Source organism: Bison bison, unplaced genomic scaffold, assembly GCF_000754665.1.
Source record: "Bison bison bison isolate TAMUID 2011002044 unplaced genomic scaffold, Bison_UMD1.0 scf7180017864302, whole genome shotgun sequence".
In the NCBI taxonomy this organism is placed as follows: Eukaryota; Metazoa; Chordata; class Mammalia; order Artiodactyla; family Bovidae; genus Bison; species Bison bison.
The window spans coordinates 572,996-593,167 of NW_011494874.1; the positions used below are offsets into that span (position 1 = coordinate 572,996).

At 41.4% G+C, this 20,172-nt stretch overlaps 1 protein-coding gene across 1 annotated transcript in view; it reads right to left on the reverse strand.

Annotated features, from left to right (window-relative positions):
• Nucleotides 1-20,172, reverse strand: part of MARK3 (MAP/microtubule affinity-regulating kinase 3) — a 116,045-nt gene that overhangs the window by 32,510 nt on the left and 63,363 nt on the right. The window contains exons 5-7 of the mRNA XM_010851411.1: nt 12,140-12,188; nt 9,401-9,466; nt 5,675-5,745 (exon numbers count right to left, since the gene is read on the reverse strand). Of these exons, the coding sequence (XP_010849713.1) occupies nt 5,675-5,745; nt 9,401-9,466; nt 12,140-12,188 (186 nt within the window). The remainder of the gene's footprint in view (nt 1-5,674; nt 5,746-9,400; nt 9,467-12,139; nt 12,189-20,172) is intronic.

Genomic DNA, 20,172 nt, shown 5'->3' on the forward strand with positions numbered 1-20,172 from the left:
AGACAGCATTTCATGCAAAGATGGGCTCGATAAAGGACAGAAATGGTATGGACCTAACAGAAGCAGAAGATATTAAGAAGAGGTGGCAAGAATACACAGAAGAACTGAACAAAAAAGATCTTCACGACCAAGATAATCATGATGGTATGATCACTGACCAAGAGCCAGACATCCTGGAATGTGAAGTCAAGTGGGCCTTAGAAAGCATCATTACGAACAAAGCTAGTTGAGGGGATGGAATTCCAGTTGAGCTATTTCAAATCCTGAAAGATGATGCTGTGAAAGTGCTGCACTCAATATGCCAGCAAATTTGGAAAACTCAGCAGTGGCCACAGGACTGGAAAAGGTCAGTTTTCATTCCAATCCCAAAGAAAGGCAATGCCAAAGAATGCTCAAACGACTGCACAATTGCACTCATCTCACATGCTAGTAAAGCAATGCTCAAAATTCTCCAAGCCAGGCTTCAGCAATACGTGAACCGTGAACTTCCAGATGTTCAAGCTGGTTTTAGAAAAGGCAGAGGAACCAGACATCAAATTGCCAACATCTGCTGGATCATGGAAAAAGCAAGGGAGTTCCAGAAAAAACATCTATTTCTGCTTTATTGACTGTGCCAAAGCCTTTGACTGTGTGGATCACAATAAACTGTGGAAAATTCTGAAAGAGATGGGAATACCAGACCACCTGACCTGCCTCTTGAGAAACCTATATGCAGGCCAGGAAGCAACAGTTAGAACTGGACATGGAACAACAGACTGGTTCCAAATAGGAAAAGGAGTATGTCAAGGCTGTATACTGTCACCCTGCTTATTTAACTTATATGCAGAGTACATCATGAGAAACGCTGGGCTGGAAGACGCACAAGCTGGAATCAAGATTGCCGGGAGAAATATCAATAACTTCAGATATGCAGATGACACCACCCTTATGGCAGAAAGTGAAGAGGAACTAAAAAGCCTCTTGATGAGAGTGAAAGAGGAGATTGAAAATGTTGGCTTAAAGCTCAACATTCAGAAAACGAAGATCATGGCATCCGGTCCCATCACTTCATGGGAAATAGATGGGGAAACGGTGGAAACAGTGTCAGACTTTATTTTTGGGGGCTCGAAAATCACTGCAGATGGTGACTGTAGCCATGAAATTAAAAGACGCTTACTCCTTGGAAGGAAAGTTACGGCCAACCTAGATAGCATATTCAAAAGCAGAGACATTACTTTGCCAACAAAGGTCCATCTAATCAAGGCTATGGTTTTTCCAGTGGTCATGTATGGATGTGACAGTTGGACTGTGAAGAAAGCTGAGCACCAAAGAATTGATGCTTTTGAACTGTGGTGTTGGAGAAGACTCTTGAGAGTCCCTTGGACTGCAAGGAGATCCAACCAGTCCATTCTGAAGGAGATCAGCCCTGGGTGTTCTTTGGAAGGAATGATGCTAAAGCTGAAACTCCAGTACTTTGGCCACCTCATGCGAAGAGCTGACTCACTGGAAAAGACTCTGATGCTGGGAGGGATAGGGGGCAGGAGGAGAAGGGGACGACAGAGGATGAGATGGCTGGATGGCATCACCGACTCGATGGATATGAGTCTGAGTGAACTCCGAGTGTTGGTGATGGACAGGGAGGCCTGGCGTGGTGCAATTCTTGGGGTCGCAAAGAGTGTAACACGACTGAGCGACTGAACTGAGCTGAACTGAACCATCAGAGATGACATTTCCTGTTATTTTGGTGTATTTGCTTCAAGTCTTTACTTTGGTATTATGTACGTGTACTTAAATATATATGATTATATACATACAAAAGTGGGGCCATAATGAAAATACTTCTTGTTTCTCCAAATCATCAACTTTCAGTTGTAAGCAACATGCACCTAACTATACTGGACACAAAAACTCAGAGAGGGCTGATCTCCTGGTTGATATTGGTTCAAAATAAGCAGCAAGGATACGCTGGGCTGGGTTTGGGAAGGATGCCAGAGTCAAGGCTTCACTAAGCAGCTTCCTACTTTATAAAGTGAATACGAAGATTAGACCCACTCACAGTCACCTGCTGCTGCTAAGTCGCTTCAGTCGTGTCCGACTCTGTGCAACCCCACAGACGGCAGCCCACTAGGCTCCTCTGTCCCTTGGATTCTCCAGGCAAGAATACTGGAGTGGGTTGCCATTTCCTTCTCCGATGCATGAAAGTGAAAACTGAAAGTGAAGTCGCTCAGTCGTGCCCAACTCTTAGCGACCCGATGGACTGCAGCCTACCAGGCTTCTCCGTTCATGGGATTTTCCAGGCAAGAGTACTGGAGTGCGGTGCCATTGCCTTCTCCCACAGTCATCTAGAGGCCCACAAATCCTGTGGCCAAGACACCAGCTCTAGAGCATCTGTTAGCAACGACGCTGCTCCATTCTGGCAGCATGAGAACTGGGAAAGTGAAATAGATTTGTTTCCCCAAAGGAACAGGTTTATTGCCGAGGACACAATTTTATCTTACTTCTTCTGCCTGATCCAATTTTCCCTGTCTCTTCGCCCCCGCCCCCCTGCCCCCATAGTCAGATTTCTCTCATAGGTTATTTTCAAATTCTACTTTTGAACCAGATGTGACACTTTCGTACCATTTCTCAAAGAGAATTTCTCTTCTTTTACCTCCAAACAGTGCAAATGCCACAACAACTTGGAAGTACTCAACTTTAAATGATTGCTTTTTCACATTCTGCTTTTAATGTAAAAGTAGTTATTTCTATGGAAGGCTGAGAACCTAGGTTGAGTCTCAGGTTAAAATAAGAACGCAAGCCTAATTCACTTCTAGTCACACATGAAAAAGTAGACGTAGCAACACAAGCAACCCATCAAGGAAGAGCGAGGAAAGAAGATGGAGCCAGGAATCTATTCTTCTTTGGAAAGAAAAAACTAAAGCAGCATAAACAGTGATTAGGATGAGAGTGGTGAAGGAGGTGGGAAGAGGAAAGACCATCTGCTGATGAATATGGAAAGAAGGGCTTATTTCTGGCAGAAAACAGATGAAGCACAGTGTACTCTGTGTGTGTGGCATACCTTTGTCTTCGCTGTAAACAGGAAAACTTTCTATTTAGTCAAAGTAATGAGGACTTAAGTTTTTGGATCCTCCAATAAAACAACAACAAAACCTTTTGGAAAGCATGGCAATTAGAAACAGAAAAGTGGAGGTACCAATATCATGCCTGACCTTTCCAGGTTTACACAAGCGGACTTAAGGAAACACGGTGGCAAGGAGAAAAGCCGACATTAATTATAAGCACTGTAAATCAAGGCATTAACTGTGAAAGCACATAAACTATCTTTCCTAGACCAACTAATAGATTCCTCAACTACATACTTCAGAATCTGTGCTGGAAATTTTTAAGATAAAAAGCTGTGTGACAGGACTTCCCTGGCACAGTGGGTGGGAATCTGCCTGCCAATATAGAAGACACAGGTTCGATCACTGGTCTGGGAAAATCCCATATGCTGTGGAGCAATTAAGCTCCTGAGCCACAACTACTGAGCTGGCAAGCCTGCAGCCCGTGCTCTGCAATAACAGAAGCCCGAGCACCACGAGGAAGAGTAGCCCCCATTCACCACAACTAGAGAAAGAAAGCCCGAGCTAAGCAATGAAGACCCAGCATGGTCAAAAAATACAAATAAAAAGTGATAAATGTCCAAGTCCCTTTGACAAGTCAGATCCTACCTAGAAAATGGGTGAAGAAAGAAGAGAGGAGCCAGAGATCGGAGCACCACACTGCTTCCCTGGAGAAGGTCCAGACTCACATCTGATACGAGGGCTGGCAGGAGCCCTTCCCTCACAGTCAATAAATCACACTCACATAAACACTTGCAAGTCACACTCATCTGAGTGGGAAGGAATTCCAGTTTTATGAGGCAAAAAAAAATCTTGATTTTCAGGTGGCCAATTTATAAAAATTAAGAGTACAGATACGGAAAGGGCCAAACAGACTTGTTTTGTAACAAAAGAGAAATTTGAGCTTCCTTCCATAGACCACAGAATAAAGTGGTATCAAAACTGGAAAGGACTTCAGAATTAATCAAAGAGAACTTCCTCTTTTTAGAGCTAGAAAAACTGAGGATCAGAAAAGTTAAATGATGGTTAAAGTCTGATATGTAACAGGTTTTAATTCAAAGTACCATTAGGATGTCTTAAGATTTTAAAAGTAAATTTAAGCAACAGCAAAAGTTAATAAGACACTTATTTATAAGTCCTTATCTGTAAACACTAGACTAAGCAGATCAAAATCTTGAAAATCAGTTAAACCTGCCTTTATAAATATTGTGAAACCCTTAAAGACTCCTACCTATACTTCCACCTTAACAACCTTACATGTGAATAAAACAAAAATGTTAAGTTTCTAAAAGAAATGAGGCTATACTGCCATTTACATACAGAACTTCAAACTATGGGAGGATAGTTAGATAATAAAGTACCTGCCCTTCCTTTTACCTGAATCTGAGGTGGGCAAATTATGGCCTGTAGGCTGAATATGGCCCACCACTCGTTTCTGCCAAGAAAGTATTGTTGGGAACACAATCATATGAGTGTATTCATCCAGATATTGTCTAAGCTGCTTCTAAGCTACAATAGCAGAATTAAATAGTTGCAAAAGACTGTATGGCCTACAAAGCCTAAAATTTACTATCTGGCACTTTACAGAAAGATTTGCTGATGCCTACTCTAAGTAAGACCATACCATAACGATTAAGAATTTTAGTTTGGAATCACAGGTCCTGGCTCTGAATCAATGGAAGGTCTGCTATTTGCCAGCCATCAAATTTTGGGCAAATTATGTAATCTTCCTGTGCCTCAGCTTCCTTATCTTTAACAAATGAGCACAATGATCTTTTGGGCTTCCCTGCTGGCTCAGAGGTTAAAGCATCTGCCTGCAATGCGGGAGACCTGGGTTCAATCCCTGTGTTGGGAAGATCCGAAAGAAATGGCAACCCACTCCAGTATTCTTGCCAGGAGAATCCCATGGACTTGTAGAGAAGCCTAGTGGGCCACAGTCCATGGGGTTGCAAAAAGAGTCGGACATAACTGAGTGACTTCACTTACTTATGATGATCTTTACTGACAAAGCTGCTGCAAGATTTACATTAATGGAGGTAAAGGACTTAATCCAATACTCACGGGTAAGGATCAATCAATAGTTACCTTTATTAGAGACTTATATCACATTTATGCTCAAAACCTACGTATTAAAATGAGTCTCTTTAAGGCAATGGGCAGAGACAAAGCAAGAAGACAAGTCATTAATTCACAGGTTAAGTTCTGTTTGGTTTTGGCTTATGTAAGACAAAACCGATAATGAATTTTGAGATTATAACACTTTTGCTAAAAATTGGAAACAGTTTTAATTAATGCAATCACCAAGTGCTCAAAGACTCATTTTTTAAGGCTCAACTGTCAAACAACTAAGATTAAGAGTGGGACTATAATTCCAATTACAAAGCTAGAAACAGAACTCATAGCTGCCTCTAGCACAGTGCTTTAGGCATGAAAGCACTTAATAAATTAACATTTTGTTGCATTGAACTGAATGGCCAACCCCTGCTTCATCCAATGCACCTTATGACATTTATAGAGGCAAACACTTGTTTGCTTCAGGGTTTAAGCCAGATAATGTTATTTAATCAATAAACGAAACGTGCAATAATCCATACCTGTCTAAATTTAGCTCTTGCTTCTTTTTCCTTCATTCTTCCATGTGCAACCAAATAGTCAAACACTTCACCTATAATTGAGAAAAATAAAAGTAAGCAGAAGGCCTATTTCTGAGCATTAACTTTCCCATAAATTAAAAATGCTTCACTTTTAGCAATGCTGTAATTTTAATTTTTAAAATGCAGTTATGAAGATAAACAGAAATATGTGGAATTTGAACTAACCCAGCCTTAACTATAGGAGAAGTTTATTGATAAAATCTTTTAAGTTATAGAAAAGCCTTAACATTAAATTCTCATATATTTCAATTGTGACACTTTTACTTTAAAGGTTTTGTTTCCAGTATGCTTTAGTAAAAACTTGGCAATGAAAATTGAAAGTTAAAATGGAAATGTTATTTGTGTTCAAAGAAGGTGTTTTCACTATAGGATTATGACAGAAAAGCATTTCCTATATTCATTCATGCAACAAATAATTACTGAGAGTATACTAACTGCTGAGAACTGTTCTTGGCTCTGGGGAAATACAGAAGTGAACAGAGCAAAGTCTTTCTCCTCACGGAGTTTACATTTCAGGAGGGGGTAGACAGATAATAAGCAAATAAATGAATATACAGTGTATCAGATGATAAAACGTACTGTGGAGAAAACTCAGGGGAAAGGAACAGGGTGTGTGCGCGTGTGCACGCGTAAGCACTGTGCCGACTGCTGTGAGGGAGTGCATACTGTAGTCAACCGTCAAATGAAGCATTTTGATACTTAAAAAGCTTAGTTTCAGAACTTAAGTATTTCTGAGGAAAACCTTATTCTGAACTGTACATTAGTATCTCTGACTTTTGAACTTTCGGCCCTAACTCTGAATAAATTTTAAAATAATAAATGGGCATAAATATTTTCAAGTTATTACTGATTGCATAATGATCTTTTGAAAGGAATTACATACTGTTAATTTACACTACGCAATACATTTAACTATGGTGAATTATAAAATTAAATGTCAGTATTTTCTCCAAGAATGCCATTCTATCTGCAGAATAAAAAAATATGTCAAAACAAGTGGTTAAAAAGTGAAAAAACAAAGATGTGTGCATACCACATGGAACAGTTTTGACTTAAAAAAAAATTATGGATTAAACCCAGTAGTTGTACAGTCACACAGATAATGTCAATGTAATTTTAAAATATTTTAGGATTCCAATGCGATATAAACCTGTTAAGAGATTTTGGAACCATAAAGTCATACTCACAATCACTGTTATAAACCAGGCATACAACCCAGACTCCCCCCGCTCCATTAAAAATGCATTAGCACTCAGGGTAAGCAACTAAATTAAAAATCTCTGCATGATATTATTTACTAGTAGAAAAAACAGCAAACAGTAGCTCTCCCCACCCATGTCAAGACAGTTCAGAAAGCCCTTGGTTCAGGTCCTGTCACTATAACCAGTGATGAAACCATGGGCACCAGACCAACTTTTCAGATGTTCATCTGTAAAAACTAGGCAGTTGCCCTGGATGACTTTCTGAGATTCTTTCCAATTCTAAAATTCTATGATTCTATAAAACTGAAGAATATGAGGCTAGGGAGGAGTAGGTAGCCAATTTAATGAAACTTTTGTTGTTCAAATTGGCAAACATATCAACAATAAACAGCTGCCTTGGAGACAGAAGGTGCTTTGTTGAGCTGATTAAAACAAATGGTCCAAGCCAATAAACCACCACTGATCAGTGCTGTTATCATGTTAAGCAATGGCACTGAGGACTCGAAGGAGGACGGTGCGGCCATGTCCACTGAGTAGTTCAGAGACATGCAACTTATAAGGTCACACTGCCAATGAGGGGCACTGGCTAGACTGACTCCATGTTTGTCCTTTCCAGAGCCGATCCTTTCGGGATGGACACTTCTCCAATACAGAGCAACTGCTATGACCCTGTGACCTAAAATAGATGAAACAGAAAGCCATGACTGACTGACCAATCGGGAGAGGCTATGTGGTATTGGAAGGCTCGGGCTCCAGGCCTGGTAACATGACCACAGGGGTATTTCCTAGCCTCCATCTCCTCACTCACTGCCTGGCCACATCATAGACCCATTGTTAAAGTCAGAGGAGATCAAGTAAGAGAAAAAAGCACTTGTGCACTGTAGAGGCTCCATAAAGGAGAAGATTACGAACTGTAAGAGGAGTAGAAAGCACGGGAACTCCATACAGATTCATGGTTCTACAATTCATGAACTGAATTCAACTCTTCCTACTACTCCTCAACTGTGAAAATCCCAACTAAAATCTCAAACCACACATTTAAAATACGAAGCACACAACTAATAATGAACTGCTTCTGCTGCTGCTGCTAAGTCACTTCAGTCGTGTCTGACTCTGTACGACCCTATGGACAGCAGCCCACCAGGCTCCTCTGTCCACAGGATTCTCTAGGCAAGAATACTGGCGTGGGTTGCCATTTCCTTCTCCAAATAATGAATCAGGAGTATGAAAAAGTGGTGTAGGGGGTGCGCTTGCTCTGCCCACAACAGATTTACAATCTTTTATTTAGTGGTCAACTCATCACAATGAGGCTGTGATTCAACTTTCTGTCTCCAGGTTTTACATTCTGGATCAAAGGGTTTGTTTAATAAAACCCTACTATAATCAAAACAATTAAATCTATACTGTGGAGTTAAACAGAACATGTCGCTAGTAGATTAAAATTTCATTAATTCAACTCAATTCTTATTTGCTTAGAGCCTGCTATGTGCCAGGCACTGTATTAGAGGCAGGGAAAACACAAGCAACAAAGCTTCTGCCTTTCACAATGAAAGTTCATGCGTGGTCCACAACCTACAAGCATAGCCTAGCCAAAACCTTAGAATAAGAATCTCTGTGAAAGAGAACAGCTATATACATTCATTTCATAAAAATGTCTACCTTTATATATCCTTATAGGCAAGTAATTACTAGTCTTTAATCTTTAAGGAAATCTAATCCTATACACTGTGACCACCATTTCTGGCCTTGGGAAACAAGGGGCACAACTGATGTAAAAATCTGATAAAGAAATCCATCCAACATGCAGTACACATTTATTTCAAACAGGCTAATGCATTGATGCTTTTGAAAATTCAAGTACTGGAATAAAAAAAATGTGCTATAAACAATGGAATATTACTCTGCTTTAATAGGGAAGGAAATTCTGACACATGCTACAACATGGATAAACCTGAAGGACACTGTGACGTAGGAAGTCACAAAAAAGACAAATACTGTACGATTCCAGTCATATGAGGTCCCTAGAGCAGTCAAAGTCATACAGACAGCAGAATGGTGGTTGCCAGGGGCTACAAGGAGGGAGGACGGGGAATTATTGTTTAATAGGGACAGAGTTTCATTTTGGGAAAATGAAAAAGTTCTGGAGATGGATGATGGTATTGGTTAACAATGTGAACGTACTTAATGCCATAGCACCGTACACCTGAAATGGTTAAAATGGTAAACTTTATGTTATACCATAAAAAAAATCCAACTATTTGCATATTATCGATTAATGATGATAACAATGAAACGCTTAACAGCAAACCACTGAACTGCTAGGAATCGGCTCTTCTGATTCTCGTCCTAGTGTATTATGATTCTGAAGGTTACATGAAACTCTATCTTTATCTACATGGGCAGTGCAGTTGCATATTCTTCTAAAAGGGAGGGACGAAAGAAAAACAATTTATAAATGCCTTACCTCCACTTGCATACTCCATGATTAGGTAGAGTGTTTTGTCAGTTTCAATGACTTCGAATAACTTCACTACGAGAGGAGAGAAGATACAGGAGAAAAAGAAACAAATGTCTGTATGTACATACCATATACATATAAACTAACTACAAAAAGTTAACTTTTTCCCTGTTAATACCTGGCCCTCTTAAAAAAAAATGATTTTAGGAAACCTTGTATTACAAAAGCAGAAAAGATTTTATAAAAACATGGAATTCCATACAAACGATCTCTGGGTTCTCAAACACTGTAACTTCAGGATGCATCAGCAGTTTCTCGGCTCTCATTTCATGCCCCTGTAGTATGTCTGTATCTAGCCTACTCCTGTATGTTCATGTCCATTCACCTGTCATTGTGGGTTTAAGGATACATAGAATTCCACTTGAGACTTTTGTTGCTTAAGAAATTTATCACAATTCTCAGAGAAAAAGATTCCTTTCTTTTTTAATGATGTATATTTTATTTTTGTTTGTCCGAGCCATGCAGCATGCAGAATCTTAGTTCCCTCACCAGGGATCTGACCAGGGATCCAGGGATCCAACCTGGGCCCTGTCAGCGAGTGTGCAGGGTCCTAACCACTGGACCACCAGGGAATTCCTAAGATTCCTTTGTTTCTATTCTAAAGCCAGAGACCAAAAAATAGAACAGGTTATACTGAAAAGAACTTTTTAATTATTTTCAATGGGTCAGTGTGACTGCTATAGCAGTCTCTTATTACAGATAAAACTAAAATTTCTATTACTGCTAATTCATAAAACCATAACAAATCAATCAGAAATATATAATTTTTAAATAAAACTGAAGTTGATTTCCAAAACTATCAAATCACTATGTCCTGTATCTATTTTGTTAATACATATGTTACAATTAAATTCAGCAAAAAGGAGAGCGGCGAGCGAGAATGCTAGTCTCTTCTATTGTGGGTTATTTTCTGATGCTTTAATACAGAGTATTAAATCAAATCAGTAGCTTGTACAGTATTTGATGTGTTTGTCAAACTGGTGAGTTAAAACTATCATATCATTTCTAAGATGGCATATGTTCAGGTTGTTAAGAAAAATTATTTAAATAAATGTAAGACATATGCTGGTAAGCCATCAACATATTAGTAAATTCTGTAATTCCAATGCAGGGGGAATCCCTGGCAGTGCAGTGGTCAGGACTCTGTGCTTTCACTGCAGGGGGCCTGGGTTTGATCCCTGGTTGGGAAACTCAGACCTGGCAAGCCAAAAATAAATTAAAAAATAAAATTCCAATGCAAATATTGGCTCTTCTAGGAAAACTACTTTAATCCAATGGGAACTTAAATTTTTAGAAATTTATATTTTCAAAGATATGTCATTTAGTGGTAAGTATAGAGAACTTCAATCAGGGTACAACTTAAGAAAAAACACAACAGGTTTCCGTGAGCGGGCTCTTGGCAGTGCATTTGCAGCAGGGAGTTGGAGTTTGAAGTCTAGCGCTGGTTGGCTGCCCTCACACAGCTGCAGTGCAATATGGAGGCCTCTCTGCGTTGCTATATATCCTGCCACACCCCTCGCTATTCTCCCCAGCCCTGTCACAGCCCATGATACGGATCATTTCACATCTTAACTAACATCACCGATAAGGGGATAACGGCTTGGTAGCATTTTCTTAATAGCACATGAACACAATAATGCCTTTTACATGATGGTGGCTCAGATTAGATGAAATAGGGTGTAAGTTTTTTCCATTCTGTGGTTCCATTTTATTTTTCTATTCTTGTGCTTCAAGAAGTCCTGATAAGATTTCCCTAACACCAAAGTTATCACACTCCCACTTCCTAGAACTGATTTTGATATTAAGCTGATACAACTGGTTCTCTTAGGAGCTATTTCACTCAAATATTTTTAGATTGTAGGACTTATTACTATATAAGAAAGCAGTTGTATTATTTTAAAAGATCTGCATTATGCATGGAATCAAAAATTTTCACTGAGGTGTGTACACAGGGTCAGCTTTCATGTTGTTCCTACAACTATGATGAGGGCAGGACCATGACCCACCCTAACCTTTAGACACACCTCACTGCATAAAGCACAGAGGACACAGAAAGCAGGTCTGTACAGTGTAAAACAATTCATACCAAAAAATTCTATTAGATAGCAAGTACCCTGTATCTGTTTTTTTTGGCCGTGCTGAGCAGCATGTAGGATCTTAGTTCTCTGACCTGGGATCAAACCTGTGCCCCCTGCACTGGAAGCACGGAGTCCTAACCACTGGACTGACAGGAAATTCCCTTTATTTTTTAAAATATGTTTCAATGCACCATTATTTTCTCAGGAATACAGCTAGAGCAAAAAACACCTTTGAAAACTTTAGCTTACTGTAATTCCCTCTATCTAAAATTTAGGTGCAATTATGACATTTTGATATATTAAAATTTAGAAAATTACAATCTGATTACAGATGTTTCTACTAAATTAAAGCTTTACATTTGAATGCTTAATACTGAATCTTTTAACCTATCTTTAGCAATTTCAAAAAGTTAACAGAAATGATCAACTACACACACACACACACACACACACACACACACACACACATATACATATATTCTAAAAGTGTACCTGGAATGGGAGAAGGGAAGAAATCTCCTGTCACTTCTGGAATATATGTTTAGCTTTATGAAAAACTTTCAAGAATGCATTTAGACCCAAAAGTATTTAAGAAAGCAGAAAGTACCTATGTTTGGATGATTTAAAATCTTCATTATTCTCACTTCTCTGAAGAGCTAAAAAACAAACACACACACAATCCCCCCAACACAGGTTATTAAACATTATATTCCACAGTGGCAATATCAATTAAATTGTTCTCTTAGATAACTGATTCATTGATAATGTTTAGTAGTCCACATCTAAGACATGGAAATCCAAAGTAATTATGACGTAATTTTGTTGTCTAATACTAAATGAGTCCATTTTAATGCTCCAATACTAATGCGTCAGTTTTATCGTATGAAAAAGCAGAGTTCCCAGAGGATGATATTTTGCTATTTTGAATTATATTTTGCTATCTTGAACACAGAAATCAGATTTAAGCAGAATAGTTTGTTATTAGACTTAGTCCAATTCAGTATCTATCGAGGAATTCTAATTCTGCAAATCAAAACTTGTACAGTCCCAATGAACTGCATCATGAGTGTAATGGATTGATAATTCCAAGTAATTCTATAAGGCTTTAAATAAAACCACTTCAAGCTGCCTAGCCATCACACAGAATAAAGCAGAATATTAAACTGTTGCTGTACAAACATGCTGTGAATTCAGAGCATCATGGTCTGGGCTAATATGATATCTCATAAAATAACAGAATTTTAGAGGTCATCTTAGACAACCCTCCTGCAAACCAGTGGAAACCAGAAAAAGAGGAAAGATCTTCCAAGGTTCTCCTATCTTTCTATGGGGAATGTGGTTAGAACTAGTCTCCTAGCACCCAGGGTATCACAGCCTGTAGGAGGCAAGGCTAGAAAGTGGTCTGGGAAACGAGGAGCAGCTGCCTATGGGATGAGGAAGTTGGGACTCTCCCTGCCCTTGTCTTTGTCCACCAGGTCTAATCTAGAAATGAATCAGCAACTAACAGGCATGGAGGCAGCTGAAAGGCAGGGAGGCACAGCATCTGACCTACAAACAGCTCAGAGCTTAGAAACATGGAATCCAGATGAACGGCCTTTCTGTCTACAATACCGGGCTTCCAGGTGGTGCGGTGGTGAGGAATCTGCCTGCCACACAGGAGACACAAGAGATGCAGGTTCGATCCCTGGGTTGGGAAGATTCCCCTGGATAAGGAAATGACAACCCACTGCAGTATGCTTGCCTGGGAAATCCCATGAACACAGGAGCCTGGCGGGCTATACAGTCCATAGGGTCGCAAAGAATCGGACATGACTGAAACGACTAAACCACGACCACCTATGATACTGGACCATCCACTAAAGGCTTGGGCTCCTTCTTCATTTCCTTCTGTTACGCAAACACAGGAACCTTGTTTTCCCAATTCATTACAGCTGGACTTGTACCTATAATTTGAACCTCCCAGTTATTTCTATGGCTGTTAAATTAGAAGAGTGACAAGTTGGCTGTCATACTAACTCAGCTCAGGACACTGTTTTAGAATGAAACCCTGAGCATGGCCATGGCAGACTGCTTACACTTTCAGCCTCAACTCCAGGCACTCTGATTTCTCCCAGAACATACTCTTTCTTTCCTTAAAATTTTTTCTCCTTTTCATCCTTCAAGTCTCAGGCAGATTCTCTGAAAACCTTACTTAAGTAGGTTTCCTTCGTTTTACATCATAGCACTTCTTTCCCAGAATGTCCTTCACGTTGTGATAATACATTGTGTTTATCAGTGCATTTTTGCCGCCTCATCTACAGGGAGTGTGTCTGCCTCCTGTCACCAGTGGAACCTCGAAACCCAGCCTGGCACACAACAGGAACTCATCTGTCTGATAAAAGCCTGCCAGAAAGTACTGGGTACCAAGAAGTGTGGTTTGAGCCAGTCTCCTTAGCATTCTAATGACCACACTGCTTTTAGATCCTGAGTAGCAGAATGCCTAAGACAGGGTTGTCACAGTTCTGCTGGCAAAAGGGGCCCAACAAAAACACCTTACATCCTACTAGCAGCACATCACCACAACATCAGAACCAAAGAGCAGGAGAAAGACAGAGTCCTGCAGGGACCCAAGGGACAGAGAGCTCACCTCTGCCTGCGGTGCTGGGCACCATGGAGGTAACTGGATTTATGCAGTTCCAAATGGGCTGGTGATGTGAGCAAGACAGGGAGGCGCAACCAATGAAGACTATTTCAAGAAGACCAGGTGCTCCACCTGCCAGAGCACGGGTTTCCAAGTGTGGACTTTACACCACCAGCATCAGAACATTAGGGTATCTGTGCAAACTGTAGGTTCCTGGGTTCTACCTATCACGAGATCTGAAATGAGCTTTGAGAATTTTACATTTCAACTAGCACCCCTGGTGTGGTGCTTTTAAAACAGGTCCACAAATACTTTGTCAATCCTCCTCTCAAAAGGTAGAACTTAATATTCCTCCCTTTCAGTGTGGACTGCACTTAGAGACTTGCTTCTCATGAAGCGAGGAAAGCAGAGCGATAGGGAGGGGACATCAGAGACTAAGCTGTAAAGGCACTGGGGCTCCTCCTTGCTCTCACAGATCACTGACATGCACGTCGTAAGGACAGTAAGTACTTCAGTGGACAGGCCCAGGTGGCAAGGAACTGAGGACTCACACCTGCGGCTGCTGAGGAACCGTGGGCCCTAGACAAGAGCCAGGTGAAAGGGCCTCCTAGAAGCGGATGCACCAGCCCCAGTCAAACCTGTGGGCGCCTGCAACTGTGGCTCTTCCCCAAAGTATCTTGAGAGCATCTGAGCCAGAACCATCCAACTAAGTTACCCTCAAACAGATGACTCAAAGAAACTGAATTACCACAGGTTCTAAGTTGCTAAGTTTTAGAGTAATTTTTAGAGACTAGTAGTAGGTAATACACTAGAGGAAACACAATGAAGTTTGAAAACCAAATCTGTGTGCAGGTCAAGAAGCAACAGATAAAACCGGACATGGAACAACAGACTGGTTCCAAATTGGGAAAAGAGTATATCAGGCTGTATTGTTGTTGCCCTGCTTACGTAACTTACATGCAGAGTACATCACACGAAATGCTGGGTTGGATGAAACACAAGCTGGAGTCAAGATTGCCAGGAAAAATATCAATAACCTCAGATACGTATATGATACGACCCTTATGGCTGAAAGTGAAGAGGAACTAAAAAGCCTCTTGATGAAGGTGAGAGAGAAGAGTGAAAAAACTAAGATCATGGCATCTGGTCCTATCACTTCAAGGCAAACAGATGGGGAAACAAAGCAAACAGTGACAGACTTTATCTTTTTGGGCTCCAAAAATCACTGCAGATGGTAACTGCAGCCATGAAATTAAAAGATGCTTGCTCCTTGGAAGAAAAGCCATGACCAACCTAGACAGCATATTAAAAAGCAGAGACATTACTTTGGCAACAAAGGTCCGTCTAGTCAAAGCTCTGGTTTTTCCTCTAGCCATGCTATAAAGAAAGCTGAGGGCCGAAGAATTGATGCTTTTGAACTGTGGTGTTGGAGAAGACTCGAGTGTCCTTTGGACTGCAAGGAGATCCAATTAGTGAGTCCTAAAGGAAATCAGTCCTGAATGTTCACTGGAAGGACTGATGCTGAAACTGAAGCTCTAGTACTTAGACACCTGATGTGAAGAACTGACTCATTGGAAAAGACTCTGATGCTGGGAGGGATTGGCGGCATGAGGAGAAGGGGACGACAGAGGATGAGATGGTTGGATGGCATCACCAACTCAATGGACATGGATTTGAGCAAGCTCCGGGTGTTGGTGATAGACAGGGAAGCCTGGTGTGCTGCCTTCCATGGGGTTGCAAAGAGTCGGACACGACTGACTGACTGAACTGGGTCACACACAGCAGAGGCCACACCAAGGGAAATGTTGTGAAAACACACAGGACAGGTGAGTGGGACCAGACAGAGGGATGAATAGTACAAGTTTCTTTCCATAGGCAAACAGAGTAGCTGAAGGTCTCCCAGCTGGACAGCGTCCAAAGTTACACAAATAACTTTATGTATTTACCTCGGTCAGAATTACATATCAGGCAGAAGCTAGAATCAACTCTATACCAACTTAATCGCAGGGGGTGGGGAGAGGAGGCATGAAGCCAGCAGCTGTCAAGTGTCACCTGTGTCTGAAGTTCAGCACCAGATGCTCCACGGCTATGATCCTACCTAACTGAATGTTCACAGCTCTGTCAGGTGACTATGATCATCTCCAGTGCACAGGAAAGGAGGACTGAGAAAGTTAAGAAACCAGCCCAAGTTTGCCCAGCTAACCCATGCCAGAGCTCAGAGTCTGAGTTGTCTGACTCCAAAGTCCTAACTCATCTCATGATTCCAAACAGCCACCTTTGAAATGTACAAGTAAAGCAATGGATACATTTCAAGTTGGCAAGACAGAAAACTCCACAGCAACAGGTGGGTACTGGCACAGAATTTTTTTTAACGTTGACAATTTACGTATGTGATTAACATGCCAGAGATCTCATTGCCATCAACTGTGAACCTGATGGCTGAAGATAAATTTGGGTAGCAATAATTTGCTGAAAACATGCACATTTGAAACTCCAGTACTTTGGCCACCTCGTGTGAAGAGTTGACTCATTGGAAAAGATTCTGATGCTGGGAGGGATTGGGGGCAGGAGGAAAAGGGGATGACAGAGGATGAGATGGCTGGATGGGATCACCGACTCGATGGACATGAGTTTGAGTGAACTCCGGGAGTCGGTGATGGTCAGGGAGGCCTGGTGTGCTGCGATTCATGGGGTTGCAAAGAGTCGGACAGGACTGAGCAACTGAACTGAACTGAGACCTTGTATCTCATTATACACTTATTGTAACACATTAGCATGTTAAATAACTCACCCACAGGTGCCATGACAGTTCTAAGGCCAACCATAAAAGGGCAGTAAGTGGGCAATGGCCCAATTCCAAGCTTCACAACTTCTCTAAAACAGCTGGAATAATCCTCCTACTCATTAGCCTATGAAATTACCCAACCTATAAAATCTAACCAGCCCATATTTCCGGGCTGCTCTCACCTGTTGAGGTGGATCACATTCTGTCTATGGACTGTGTATCTTTCTAAATAAATCCACTACTCACCTATCAAAAAAAAAAAAAATGCACATTAAGGAAAGGCCTCACTAGGATAGTACAATACATATTTTTTTAAGTTTTGCTATATAAAAGGACATTTAAATATGAAGCTCACCAATTTCTACTATCTTACTTCTCTGCATTCCCTTTCAACCTTATCCAGATGCTAGTTGTAAAAAATAAACTGAAATAACACAGAAATGTGTAAAGTGAAAAAATTCTCCTCTCTTTATTAATCTCCATCTTCTACACTAGCAGCCCCCAGCCTTTTTGGCCCCAGGCCCAGTTCTGTGGAAGACGAGCTCTCCACGGATGGTGGGGGGGTGGTTTCAGGACGATTCGAACACAGTACATTCATCATGCACTTTATTTCTATTACTACCTCAGCTCCACCTCAGATCATCAGGCACGAGATCTCTGAGTTTGGGGACCCCTGCTCTACACATCTTCCCGTTTTTATGTCCTTTAGAAACTGGCAGATAGGAGGAGAACAAACATTTCTGAAGGCAAAGACCTGGATCCTGGTGATGAGAATACTGAAGAGACACTAAGCCTACAGTACCACAGAAAAAACAAATGTCCCCAAAGCCAGGACCAAGGACATACAGAAATTATCCTTGAGAAAAAACAATTTTATCAATTGACCTAAAAATAAAATGAGCAGGGTCTTTACTGGGGGTTCAGTGGTGAGGAATTCGCCTGCCAATGCAGGAGACACAGGTTCAATCCCTCATCCAGGAAGATCACATATGCCAGAGAGCAACCAAACCTGTGTGTCACAACTACTGAGCTGTGCTCTATAGCCCAGGAGCTGCAACTCCTGAAGCCCGTGTGCCTAGAGCCTGTGCTCTGCAACAAGAGAAGCCACTACAATGAGCAGCCCGTGCTTGGCAGCTAGACAGAAAGCCCATGCAGCAACAAAGACCCAGCACTGCCAAAAATAAAGAAATAAAATAAAAAAAATAAGCATATCAGAGAGGGCATGGGGTGAGGTATTGTCATAGCCATCAAACTGCGACATAAGTCATCATGGCAAAGGTGACCCGACTGGCTTCTCCGGATATACAGGTATGAGACAGGCCAAAGGCTGAGAGCCTGTCAGCTGGGCAACTGACTGGATGACAACTTATCTGTTAAAAATAATGAACAAGTATACAATCAACAACCTCTTCTTTACTAGGAAAGAGCTGTACTGTAAACTCAAGGTTGTAAGGAAACACTGAGTGGGTAAGGGAGAGGAGGCAGAGTTGAAGCAGACACCCATGTTTGTGAATTTGGGTGCCACTGTGAGACAGAGAAGACTCAAGCTGCAGTGAGGAAGGGTGGCAGGCTGAGTCTGCTTTAGGACACACCCCGTGAAGGGCAATTAAGTGAGGACAGTGAGAACAAAGCTCAGTAGCTGGTATTTTGGTTTGAAGCTCAGAAGAAATCTGGGCTATTCTGGAGAATTATCAGCATAGGCATAGTATCCTTGGAAGGAAATGACAACTGCCTAACTGAAAAATGGAAAGACAGAAACATCAACAAACAAGCATTTCAGTGCGAGAATGAGATGGGGGTCACAACAGAGACACAGGAAAACGCAGCTGGAGCGACAGAACGAAACCCAGACACCAGAGTCCAGTGCCTCCCTCAGACTGACAAGGGGGGGGTCACAAACCTCGATTTATGCCCAGCCTCCCCAACCCTAACACCTCCGGGGTACTTCATGAAGGAAGGAGGGGAGGACGGCCACCTACTTCTCCTCAGTATGTCCCTCTGTCTCACTCACCACACTGACCACAGAACCTCTGCTGAACAAAAGAACAGATCAAAGACCCTCAGACAGTCCTGAGGGGGAGAGCCTGGCAAACGCCCGAGTTCATGGAGAAGGAATTGCCAAGAAAGGCTGGTGTGAACAAGAAAAAAATACACATATTTTCGCCTCTCTATAAACAGGGTATTTCTGGAAGGACCAAAGAAACTGATGCCACTGGCTGTCTCTGGGCAGGCATCTGGGCAGGTAAAGACTTTGACTTTTATCTGTCCTGTGAACTCGGAAGCACAACTGAATTATCTATCTAATTATCTATTTATCTAAATATCTAATTATCTATCTCCTTTTCTACTATTAATTTTAAGAAAAAGGTTGAAAATAAAGTTTTTTTTTTTTTATAAAAGGGGAATTTCTGAAAAAGAAAAGGTAGCTGAAAGTTGCTGTATTCTGAGGACTGTTAACAAGAGTTTACTATTCTTTTCATGGTGTGGGCCAAAGCTGCTGGTGGGTGGAAGGCAAGCAAGTTTTCCAGGGAATGTCTTTAAAGACCAGCAAATATGAGAGCCAGCATAGTAAGGCAAAACCTAAGGAGCTTAAAGAGAGTTCAATTACTCTCAGAACCACCCTAACATGAAAATAAACAACAGAATAGGAAAGCTAACAAATGACAGAGAAATTAATTAAAAGCATTATTAAAATCTGTTTGTCTAACACTAGGCAAAAGCATGACCTGTCTCCTACCCAGGAAGAGCTGCCTACAGATAGGGGAACATAAACGTGTGGATGTTGTTGTGTTTCAGTCGCTGTCTTCTGTGACCCCATGGACCATAGCCTATCACGCTTCTCTGTCCATGGGATTTCTCAGGCAAGAACACTGGAGTGGGTTGCCATATATTTCTCCAGGGAAATCTTCCCAACCCAGGGATCAAATTAGAGTCTCCTGCTTGGCAGGCAGATTCTTTCTATTGAGTCACCAGGGAAGCCCATGTGTAGATGTACTGCATGTAATTAACCAGTATTTTACTGATATCAGTTCAGTTCAGTCGCTCAGTCGTGTCCGACTCTTCGCGACCCCATGAATTGCAGCACACCAGGCCTCCCTGTCCATCACCAACTCCCGGAGTTCACTCAGACTCACATCCATCGAGTCAGTGATGCCATCCAGCCATCTCATCCTCTGTCGTCCCCTTCTCCTCCTGCCCCCGATCCCTCCCAGCATCAGAGTCTTTTCCAATGCTG